Raw genomic sequence first — 12,500 nt, forward strand, 5'->3', positions numbered from 1 at the left:
ACATTGGGACTACATGTTACATAAAAGGCAAAATTATTGAGGGAAGCTCGTTTAATGCCGTTCAATGACAAATGACAATCAAATGAACAAGCTTTCATTGGGTTAAAGTTAAATTCAAGAAATCGTTGCTGTCCGCTTAAAACGAATGCTTTCTGTGGACAAAAAACAGCTTTAATGAGAGTCAGAATCTGGTGGAAGATTCTCTTGTAACTTCGCTTACTCTGAATAAGCAACTGTAGAACCAATCAGGGTCAAGTAATCATGCCCTCTTGACTACTAAAAGTGCCCTCGCGATTAAAGAAAAAAAATCCCCTCCGTCTCAGCCAATCAGCATTCAGTAACTCTGCCCCCTATGTGATAAAGACATAAAGCTCTCTGTCTCAATAATTTTACCCTCGAATGATGAGATAACAATGATGGTCGAAATATTGAAAAGCAGTCATTCGAAAGCAATGATTTTATTTACACAAATTTACACAAGATAATCACTTATGTTCGTACAAGATTTCGGAGATCATACGGATAGAATTCGGTGATCATACGTACATCTCATTTTTTACTACCCAACATAATTAACTGTTGAGCAAATAACATTCAAAAAATCGCCGTCAGATGACTACATCTTCAATTAAACTCTTTTGTCGGTAATCGTCTTTTAAGAAGTTGGCTCCGACACGTCGTCCGCTGACTTCACAGGCTCGGTAGAATCACGAGAGGGTGCAGAGTCAGGTCGAGACTTAGCCGAGCTTGGACGAGAAGAATGAGATCGCGGTGAGCTAGCTCGCGACGACTGCCCAACCTTCGGGCTAGCAGTTCGCGATTGCGGTTTTGGGCTTTCTCTGTCAGAAGTCTGCGATTTTTCAGTAGCTGGTCTTGAAGAGAACTGCTCCTGTTCCGAGGGTGGTCGGGATGAAACTCGGTTCCCAGAGACAGGCCTTCCGGTTTCCAGGGGATCTTGAGGTTGTTTCTCGGCCGATTTGTCTTCTTTAACAGGTTCTGCATTTGGATTTTCTTCCATGACTGACTCAGACTCACCATGAATGATTCTGTGAGCAGCTATAAGGTGCTTTCTCTGGGAACGTTTCACTAAAACCCAAGAACGAAATTCGCCATTAGCACTTAGCCACAATTAACTCATGGAATTCTTAAGATATCTCGTAACTTTTGATTGAGGGTTCAAGAGGTACTGCCATAACTTAAACCGTCTTTGAAAACCTGCCAAGATGACGGACACGTCGGGAACAAAACCTGCAAATTCGGAGAGATTATTCAATTTGGAAGTACTCTGTGTACGGTACGAAATTACTCGCAGCGTGCATTCAGCGAAGAGTTAATAACATCTGTAGTTAATTATGTTGGAAATAAATGGGTCTGCTGGCGCGCCAAAAGTAACTGTGCAATTGTGTTGGTTGTACATGTTAAGTGATACGCTTAAGGTCTCCTTGTATTTTGGCGAGCCCGTAGGCCGAGTCAAAATACGAGAGATGAAAATATCCCACGATACGAAACACTAAATCGCTACCTCTTCGTGACTATTCCGTGAGTGACCGTTAAGGTTTCGCGCGAAAACGAAACCTGGTCTAACCTGTCAATCGAGTCGAGCAAAACGTCGTCCATTTGTGGGCTCTAATGACCCCGTGAGGAATGAATCAATGAACAAAATGATGGGTGTATTCTTTTGGGAATATCCTGGCTATTCTCATCCCGGATCAGGAATAACCGAATACACGAAATATCAGTTCTCAAAAGAACGCAAATTATGAAAAAAGGAATTATTTTTGGCGAAGTGAACCGGGAACTATTGTGTCTGGGCATGCGCCATTTGTGTTTGCATGGCGACTGAAAAAGGTTTACACGACACGTTGAAATATGACCATATGTACTGGTTTATAACGGTTTCCTCGATTTTTTGCTTCATTTGTTAAAACCTTTAAGGGGGAAGACGAACACCGTCTATTCCGTGTATTCCATTGCGGAATCGTACCAAAAGAACGTGCTCCATATATGAAATGAATCATACACTGGACTGCAGATATAAAATCAAGTAAAGCTATGATCCTCGCAGTTATGGACGCAATTTTAGCAACTGCGTAGAGAAGCCTAAAAAATTCAGGACTTCAACGGGGTTTCAACCCGTGACCTCGCTCGCCACTGACGTTGGGGCGCTGGTCATTTGTGGATCATAGCTTTTCTTGATTTCATATCCGCAGTTCAGTGTATGATTCATTTCATATATCATATGGTTCATTGATTCATTCCTCACGGGAACATTAGAGCACACAAATGACCAGCTCCCAACGTCAGTGGCTTCATAGCTCACTCGGTTAGAGCGTCGCAACGGCATCGCGAGGTCACGGGTTCAAACCCCATTGAAGTTCTGACATTTCAGGCTTCTCTACGCAATTGCTAAAATTGTGTCCATATAAACTGCGAGGATCATAGTTTTACTTAAAACCTTGTCAAGCCGGTCTTCTGTAGTACAAATATCGTGTACTCGTTTTTTTATAAGAATTTTGAGGCTGAGAGTAACCAAAATTTTAAGAACGTATTAAGGGCATTCCTCAGGCTGAGGGACGTTTTTATTTTGTCATTTCTATTTTAAATGATAAAGGATAAAGTGAAGGCAAATAAATGTAAATTACCCCAAATACGTTAAGGCATAAAAATATTTTGTATACCATAACAATGGTTTTCTGATACACATCTTAGTTTGTAATAATGAGCACCTCTTATTTATAATCGTTCCAAAATAACTTCAGCACCATCAAAGTCATCAGGTGAAACACTGTCTGATGTAAATTTAAGGACGGTTCCTACTAATTCAAAGGTATTTTTGCGCGGTTTACTGAATATGCGGGAAGAGCAGATCTTAACAAGTGTTATTGAAATCCAAAAAGAAAATTGGGGGTAACCGCGCATTTTTCGATGATAGTTAATGAACAATATTTATAAAAAGCTTCAAAATGCAAAGCAATGTTAACTCTGAAAAGTGCGTGGTTACCCCCAATTTTCTTTTTGGATACCAAGAGCACTTGCTTCTGCTTTCTCCGCATAGTTTTAAAGGGCGCAAAAATATCCCTGTATTAATAAGCACCATCCATCGAGTATCTTGCGCGCGCAATAAAAATAGTAGGCACCGTCCTTAAGAACATCTTAAGAACGTTCTCAGCCTCACATCGCAAAAATACATAAGAATGTTCAGCCTCAGCTCCAAAATTAGACGTTCTTATAGAATAAAACAAAAGAGTGTATTTGTACTGTGCTGACCGCAGTTGAATAAGTCAGTATATCCGCCAGCTTATACACGTTCCGTTAATTTATTTCTTTACGTCTCTATGTATTACTCATTCCGCATATTTGTAAGATGGAAAGTAATGCCACATAGACCCTACGCAAAAATGGCTGCCTTTAAATTATTCTTTTGTTCATATTCAAAATAGCCCAACTAACCTCGATTTTGAGACAAAAATTCTAAAGAATTTGTTATCCCGAACGAGGTTAGTTGGGCTATTTTGAATATGAAAAAAAGAATAATTTAAAAGCAGCCATTTCTGCATAGGGTCTATACCCTTTCGCCTTTACCCTCAACAGCCGTGACTTCTTGTGAAAATTCTCCTTATAGGAACTATAGAGCGGTTTTCAAATGAGTGTCGTAAAACCAAAACCAAAGTTATTACTTTGGCCAATCAAAAAGGACGGATACAATCCAGAAAACCAATCAAAACTCGAAGTAATTACAGGTAGCCGACACAAAGCGCGGGAAAATGTGCACGCGCAAGCCACGATTGGTTTTGGTTTGACTTCTGATTGGTTCAAAAAGTGGCGCGAGAAATTTGAACCAATCACTGAGTGACGTAATGCAAAACCAAAGTAATTCGCTAATTACTTTTGACACTCAATTGAAAACCGCTCTATTCACTATTCCATGCAAAACACCATTTAACCCATTCAGGTGCTCCAGGACGCCCCTAGTTGACGAGTAAAATGTCTGGCGTTAGACACAGTAAAGTCTGTCACGTCTCGCTCCAAGGAGTTAATGGATTACGTACCGTGAACGTGTTTATACACGATTAGGGCTTACCGTTCTCTCTCATGGTTATCTTTTGCACCTCGGGTAACAAGAACGAACTGACAAGCTCGGCTACGATTTCTTCAGACTGCAGTTTGGTTCGCCTACAGGAAGGAAGCACGTAGATAACGAAATCTTGTATCACCTTAGTTATTGTGTTATAGTGGACTAAATTTCGATAACTGGTTGGTAATAGGATTAAAATTAGGTCAGCCCAAGAACTAAATCAAAAATTTGCCAATCCGCGACAGCGAGAGAGAGAGAGAGAGAAGAGAAAGAAAACAGAAACTTCTGCCGAATAGTAAACGAGCGAGAAACTTGCTAGGCACTATTTCGCCCGGTTACTCGGGTCCAGCTTACCCGAGCACTTCTTGGGGAACGAAGGCAGGAAGAAGTAGGGGGGGGGGGGGGGGTGGGTGTAGGCTCATTTATCCAAAAAAGCGGCTGACTGCTGCAATTGTTACGTCACTTTGATGCGAGTTGGAGGCAGCAACACTACAGCAACTGAAGTGCAGATACGGTTAATTGCCGTTTATATACGGCGCAGAAAAAAGTGGGCACAGTGGTAGGGTGCTATGTGGAGCTGCATGCATTCCTGGACATAAGTAGCTACAGTATGTGACGAACAGTGAACAACTCTATATCCTTCCGGGGTTTAGTATGAACAGAGCCTCTCTGGCTCCAATGGATCCAGAGACTAAAGGGAATTTAAGAAACGACGACGGTGACGGTAGCGACAACGCCACAAAGCAATAATATTATCGGTTAAAAGAGAAAAAATAATCGTGCTGCACGTGCGGCACGCATTTTAACACATGTTTGCTGTACTTTGCACAACAACGACATGAAATCAACAAAAGGGAGCTTAAGATTTTACGACAGCGACGACAACAAGAACGCCGCAAAACAATGGTATCATTGGTTAAAAGAGCATCAATAATCGTGCTGTGCGTGCAGCACGGATTTTAGCACGTATTCTTGCGGTACTCCGCATAAGGACGACGTGAAATTACCAAATTTGAGGTTCTAACGACAACGTGAGCATGCAACAGAGAATCTTTCATCTTCTATTTTAACTTTGTAACCGCTCGTACCAATTTATTTTTAGGATACTTCGCGCAAATTGTAAGAAGTGAACGACATAGAATAACCGCGAAAGACTATTTTGAGGTGACCTTTTCGTCGACGTTGCCGTCGTAGATCTTGAGGTCCCTAAATTTGAGGTTTTGACGATGGCGTGAGCATGCAACAGAGAATCTTTTGTTGTTTCTTTTCCTCTGAATCCGCTCCCCAGTACTACCCAATTAGTGTTTTTTTTTTTTGGGATACTTCGCTAACACTGCCGTACGACGTAAAGGAAGTGGATAATCGCGGAAGACTTACGGCAGTGCTAAGTTATATTTTGAAACGACGTTTTCGTCGACGTCGCAGTCGTGCACTTTCAAGTTTTGAGACACAACATAAAAAAAAAAAAACGCATCGACGCACAAAACTAGACCTCTTCGTTGCTCTCGACTAATTTCTCCTCCTAAAACAACGAACAAGTACATGTCTCGCAAAGAAGCAGCAACGCGACGGTTAGTTTCAGGATAGGCTTAAATTGCCTTGAGCAAGGATGCCGAGAAAGTCAAAGGATCGACGTTATTTGATTCACTCATGTCCTGGATTGACCCTAATTAGATGCAGACCCAATCTTGACATCCCTGAGACTTGTTATGGATTCAGGGATATTACGTACGTTTTCTCCATGTCATAAGCAATCTGGTTAATCTTTTCTGCTTGTTCTTGAATTTCTTTGCGAGCCTGTTAAGCAAAGAAAATGTGCATAAATGCATTAAGAATCGCGGAAGCAATGCCCTCTTTTCTCTTTCAAAAAATCTGTATATCTAATAGATAAAAAGATCTTTTTTGAAAGAGAAAACAATAATATGAAGACATGAACAAAACTGCGGTGCTTAAGGACGGTGTCTACTATTGTTTTTGCGCATACGTTCTGCGCATCTCGAGGTACTCGGATTTCCTATTGCTGGTGCTTATTAATACAGAGATATTTTTGCGCGGTTCAAAACTATGCGGAGAAAGCAGAACTCAGCAAGTGATCTTGGTATCCAAAAAGAAAATTTGGGGTAACCACGCATTTTTCAGAGATAATTGAGCTTCAATTTGGAAAAGAACGCCGTGCATTGCTTTGTATTTTAAAACTTTTTACAAATATTGTTGATTAATTATCTTTGAAAAATGCGTGGTTACCCCCAATTTTCTTTTTGGATTTCAATAACACTTGTTAAGATCTGCTTTTCCCGCACATTCAGTAAACCGCGCCAAAATACCTGCGAATTAGTAATGATAACTCCTTGTCACATTTCGTCCGGGAATGCCTTCGTTCCGCTAAACAATAACTTGTCTCACAAGCCGGAAATTAGTTAAGGTGGCCGAACACAGTTCTCGTGAGCGCTCTTGCTAACGCAACATGGCTTCAATACAGCAATCATTTCATTTGCTCAATGCTTCCGCTATCTGTACTATTTCTCGAGAATCACTCGTTAGAAGTTAACGAAATTTGGCACGAAAATACTTTAAGAAATAAGTAACTAGAGTATTGAGAAAAATTTGGACTTTAACAGAGGAAATTCTAGATATTCCAGTGAACCTTCAACAAGGAATAATTAAAGCTCTCTCAGTCAAATTATTGTTAAAATGGTGTTAACTTGTAACCATCGTTACAAGCTTGTTGCATGCAAATTATAAAGAAAATCTAACGACCAGATTTTCTGCAAATAAAACCTAACCGATTTTAAAGGTCTCTTTATATTTATTCATGTTGCCATGGCAACAGCATATACGTCAGCTTAACTATCAAAAAATCGAAGTTCGGGTTGTTAACTTGCTTGCTACCATTTTTGGCCACCCAAGGATCAAGGGTTTTAGAGAAAAAGGTAAATGAAACTTAGGTATTAAAAACTGTGTTCAACCACCTTAAATTCGTTCTTCTCGAATCTAAAAGTTTCCCTTGAGTACAGTCATTTAGTGAATAACATCTTCTTGGTCGCATTTGTTTCGGACGCAAACTGTGGGTCCACGAAGAAGGAATAGTGCCAACGAACGCGAACTCTCAACATTGGGAGTTGTTGGTTCTGCAGATGTTGGATGGTGTTGGCAGTTCTGTGCAAATGGAGAAAACAACTCCCAACAACGTAAGGACGTGCAGTGTATTATGCGAAGGATACGACCTATAAGACTGTACAAAATTCGTCTGCCATCTTGTTTTCAACAAGTTAATGCGATGCTATCTCCGTGGACTGGAGACCATATGTAATGCGCGTGCGTGGCCCCAACGATGTTGGGAGTTGACTGGTTAGAGTGTAATGTGAAGTGCTAAGTATCTACCCCATATGAACCATGGCTACTGATGGAAATGGGCCCACACAAGGACAGAGAAAAAATTCTGACCAGGGAGGGAATTGAACACACGACCTTCGGGTTAGATCAACGCTGCTCTACCGACTGAACTACAAGGTCAGACCGGAGCAGGCCGTGGGAACTGACGATGTTGACCAACAATTTTGCGTCCGTTTGCGGCACGGGGCTTAACATGCAGACTTAGCGTTACCACAACAAATGTGTCTTTAACCTGTTCCTCGGCTGTCTTGTCGATGGATCCCATTATTATGTCTTCCAAGTATGTATCAACAGTGGATTGGTGAACCTTGACAACCTGAAAAGGAGTCAACTCAATGAAGGCACAACTCGATTTGGTTCCTAATAAACAATTTGTAATGGTAATTGAACTGAGTGGAGTGCAATTTGGCCTGAAATTATATTTGTCATTTCAAAATTGTACAAGCGCGGAGCGCGAGTTCGATTTGAAAGAAGTATGATTTCAGACCAAAATTGCACAACACGAAGTTCAATTACCACTTTCTTACATGCACTTAGAAATCACACAATTATTTAATCACTAAAAATACAGGATTTTAGTCAGTATCAATATTGTTGCATACCAATCGCTCTTATTTGTAGCTGAAATTTACCATTAACTGCATGCGTGCAATTTTGACACTGGTTACAATGCAATTAAGGTGGGACTATTTCCTGCTTCCTATCGCATTCTGATTATTCTACACCGAGAGCCAAATTTACGGAAAGCCAGAGTATATGATCTGCTCGGAATACTGCAAATCCCACACTGTTTTGGGAAAAATCGCCGAGCACTGCGGGTTAAAACTCGAACTACGCGGTTTTACGGTTAATTATTTTCTGCGTCACGGTGGCAATCTAACATTAAGTTTCTTCTCGGAGTCCTTCAAGTTGTAGCTTGTATTTCGTTCAGGAACTTTCGATACTAAATAGTCCGGAGCTAACCCATGTAGGCATTTGAATACCGTGGTGGCCTTTTGTATGTTTCGCTGGCGATCAAACTTTTTCCACCCCAGAATTTCCAACAACTGGTCAGTATCAACGTCATAGTTAGAGAATGTTAAAACACGGGCTGCTCTATTCTGCAATTTTTGCAGTTACCCCACACTCGGCACAGGTTCCCCGAACAGTACTGCAGTAGTCAAAGTAATGTTGTATTAAAGCTTGGTATATAAGATGTAAGGTCGCCTGAGGAACCATGTGCCTAACACGTTTCATGGCATCAATTCCAGATGCGATCTTTTTGGTTAGTTTTCGATGTGGAAATTCCAGCTGAATTTGTCATCAATTGCTACCCCAAGTGATTTTGTAGTTGCAACTTGTTTCACCCGAGTACCGTTCATTAAGATTGATGGGGAAGAAGCAATTGTATTTAGCTATAGCCTTTGGCCAGATCCTATCAGCATAATTCTGTTTTAGTCATATTTAGAGTAAGTTTGTTTGCATTAAAGCAAGTGCGCACATTCAATAGGTCGTCACTAAGACTTGATTCAATGCTACTTCCATCATCACCCGCATATGTCAGATGCGTATCATCGGCGTACATCCTCGGTTCACAGTGTGAAAAACAATTTGGAAGGTCATTTATCTATTGCAAGAATAAGAGTGGACCGAGAATGGTCTTCTAAGGGACACCGCAGGTCAATACACGTTTGTCAGGTAAGGACCCGCCAGCTAAGAATTGTTGTATACGGTTCTCCAAATACGACTGAAACCATTTACATGGATTCCCAGATATACCATAAGAGTCAAGCTTAGATAAAAGAAAAATAACCGCGTTGATTTTCCCGATATCGATATTATATGCCAAGGAGTCAGTTGCCGCAAGCAAAGCTGTAACAGTTGAATGAATAGCACGAAAACCGGATCGATGTTTACATAGCATGTCGTACTCTAAATAGGCACATAATTGATCTTATTATTCCACTATTACGCCATTTTACCATATTTGGTCAAGAGAACGCGCAAAACATGAAATGGTAATACACTGTAGTATCCCAGTTTCACCGGCCTAGCACAGAGCAAATACTGACGGAACGGGAGTTTTTCAATGAAAGAAATTGTTTTCATCACCATGCAAAGGCTGAGAATCTAGCTTGTCATCGTTTGTCCCTCTTCATTTCGTTTATCTAATCAAATCAAGGGCATTTGGCTGGCTTTTTGTGCTGTTTACATCGTTCGCACGCGCCCTGAAGGACAGATGATGCATTTTTTTAGAAACACTCTTACCAAATAAAACTGAAGTAAAATAACACCTTTTTTGTAGTGGAATAATGAATCGTATATTCGATAAACATGTATGTAAACGAACCGTGAAAGAACTGGATGAATGAAATAAGCATAGGAAATCGTATGAACGCGAGTTCATTTCGTGATTTATGGGTACGAGTGATGTTTTTAAAGTTCCCAAGAAAACGCCACGGGTGAGCGTAAATCACGAAGGACAGGAGCCAGTTCGTACGATTTTCTAATTATTATAACAACAAAATAACTCAATCGCTTTGTTTCCATAGCAACGTCCGTATTGCACTCTATTACCTCTTTTTGCACTCTAAAACCATTTACGCCTTCGTCATTGACCAATCAGAAACGAGATATAATGAATATATACATCTGAAGTGTGGGTTATTCATGAAAGGGAGAAGTGATCCTGAAAAAAGACTGAATACATTTGCTTCACAAGAAAGCTACCTTACGACATCCCCTTCTCATTAAGTTACTCCATCGCAAGTTGTAAGTAAAGGAGAATTTAAATCTTCGTGACTGCTACTATCACAAGGTCACTTTCGGAACGATCCTAGAGCTGGAGATCTCGGGTTTCGATTAAGGAAAAAGCTGCTTTTGTTCGCTAAACATCTTCTATTATTTAAAATGCCATACACACCTGCTTAAAGATTTCATCTTCTTCGCGTCGTCTACGTTCCTCCAGCTGTCTTCGCCCGCTCTCCTCAGCTTCGCGGATTCGTCTTTGCCGCTCCGCCAACATAGCAAAAGCATGAATGCGTCTTTCTTCCTAAATTTTATTGAATCATAACACTCGGTTACTCGTTCCCAAAAAAACAAAATAGATTTATAGCGGTTCGAGAGCGTTACTGGCTAAAGCCTTCGACAAGACTTAGCCATTTTTCAAGGGGTTGAATAAAAAAACATCTGTGGTTATGTTTATGCATGAAGAAGTTATGACAACGCCTCATTTCATCTTCGAAAACCACCATTACAAGGTAACAAAGTGCGGTTTTCACAATTTGTTTTCATTCGCCAAATTCATTTGACCAAAAGCCTCAAAATGATTGTTTCATCCTTTAGAAAAACAATTTCATGTAAAAAAAACATGATCTTAAATGGATTACTACAAAAGGGAAAGTCGGTTGCGGTTTGATACTCAACAAAAAAAGAAATGGAATACAAAAAGCAAGAAAAAATAAGCAACATGATAAACCATTTTACCATATTATCCGGATATTCTTAATTAGTAAAATCCAACTAGTGGTCTATTATCAATGCGGCGTTCTGATTGGTTGAGCTACTAGTAGGCTATTTGTTATAGCCCACTAGTAGCGAAAAGCGCCGACTTTGACAACCAAAACAATAATTAAAGTCTAACTTTAACTAGCGAAAGATGTTTTGTCTCGATATTTTTTTGACCAACTAGTTGGATTTTACTAAAACAATTATTCCTCTCGCCCTCATGGCCTCTGAGTCAATAGCCCATTCGGCCTTCGGCCTCATGGGCTATTGTCTCAGAGCCCATTCGGGCTCGAGGAATAATTGTTAAATATATTTAGAGGCTTTAAAGATAGTTTGAAGATTCCGTAAAGGAAAAAAAAATTTTTTTAAGGATTTTTTGGGTTTGTGACTGAGTTTATTCATGCATTTTGTTTGGCACTTATGGTGGTAGGTAATTAAAGCTCCTAAGCTTCATACTTGGGCTCTTTACACGGACAGAGAAAACGAACATCTTAGCACCAATCAATCTTCCGTACTTATTCACACTAACGCTACGTTCCATGGAGCAGATATGTCCAGAAAGGCAGGTAACTAGATGCACGGCAAGTCTAATATGCGTCACAAAGTACCACCCCCCCCCCCCACCCCCCATGCCCGTGTTCCATGGAGCAGATATGTCCAGAAAGGCAGGTAATTAGATGCACGCAAGAGGGCTCCTGATGCACGGCAATTTTAATAAGCGTCACAAAGTACACCCCCCCCCCCCCCCACCCCTCTGCTCTTGTTCTCAACTTCAACATCACTCGCGTCTGGGAATAGACAATTGACACAACGACTAAAGTGCTCCTCAAGTAAGGATATACAGCTGCATTTACCCTATGCTAAAAATAACGCTAATCCGGCTTTATCCGTTGCGTTATTGTTGGAAACAGGTAGCAAAGGCTTCGACTTAAAGGGACACAACGTGTTGGATGTCAAAATTGGGCCTGCATCTAATTACGCGCCTTTCTGGCTGAAAGACTGGTAAATCTTAACATCATTTAAACTACATGTGCTCGTTTGATCATAATTCAATTCCCTATACAGACAGCCTATGTCACACAATGTGGTTTTCAATAGGACACTGTACAATTATTACTATTTAATTACAAAATTAAAAAGCTACAATCGAACGACAGTAATAGCCCATTTCCGAGTTGCTACATGCCTCAGCTTCAAAGCGAGTCATGGTGCACAATCATTCAAATGGAAATGAGTTAATTGCGTATTCTTATACAAATCAAACTCATTTCCCTTACAATAGTTGAGCACCAAGACTCACTTCGAAACTGAGACAAACAGCAACTCGGAAATGGCCCATTAGGGACTTAAAAAACCCACGGCGGCTAGGACGACAAAAGTATCAAGTGCTTCAAAATATAAGGTTAAGCTATAGTAGGTATTTCACGATTATTCCATCGTGTTTACGTTGTACAATATGGGTGAGGTATCCTGCAACTCAATTGGTGCGGACGGATTTGAAGTAAAGAGAGAGAATGAAAGATTCACTATTCCATGTCCGTGGACG

The 12,500-nt window shown here is 40.5% G+C and overlaps 1 protein-coding gene across 1 annotated transcript in view; it reads right to left on the reverse strand.

Moving 5' to 3' along the window:
• Positions 1-442: 442 nt before the first annotated feature.
• LOC138028592 (cilia- and flagella-associated protein 91-like) overlaps positions 443-12,500 on the reverse strand; it is a 27,842-nt gene continuing 15,784 nt past the window's right edge. The window contains exons 14-18 of the mRNA XM_068876192.1: positions 10,371-10,499; positions 7,701-7,784; positions 5,808-5,872; positions 4,082-4,173; positions 443-1,086 (exon numbers count right to left, since the gene is read on the reverse strand). Of these exons, the coding sequence (XP_068732293.1) occupies positions 656-1,086; positions 4,082-4,173; positions 5,808-5,872; positions 7,701-7,784; positions 10,371-10,499 (801 nt within the window). The 3' untranslated portion in view covers positions 443-655. The remainder of the gene's footprint in view (positions 1,087-4,081; positions 4,174-5,807; positions 5,873-7,700; positions 7,785-10,370; positions 10,500-12,500) is intronic.

Source organism: Montipora capricornis, chromosome 13, assembly GCF_036669925.1.
Source record: "Montipora capricornis isolate CH-2021 chromosome 13, ASM3666992v2, whole genome shotgun sequence".
In the NCBI taxonomy this organism is placed as follows: domain Eukaryota; kingdom Metazoa; phylum Cnidaria; class Anthozoa; order Scleractinia; family Acroporidae; genus Montipora; species Montipora capricornis.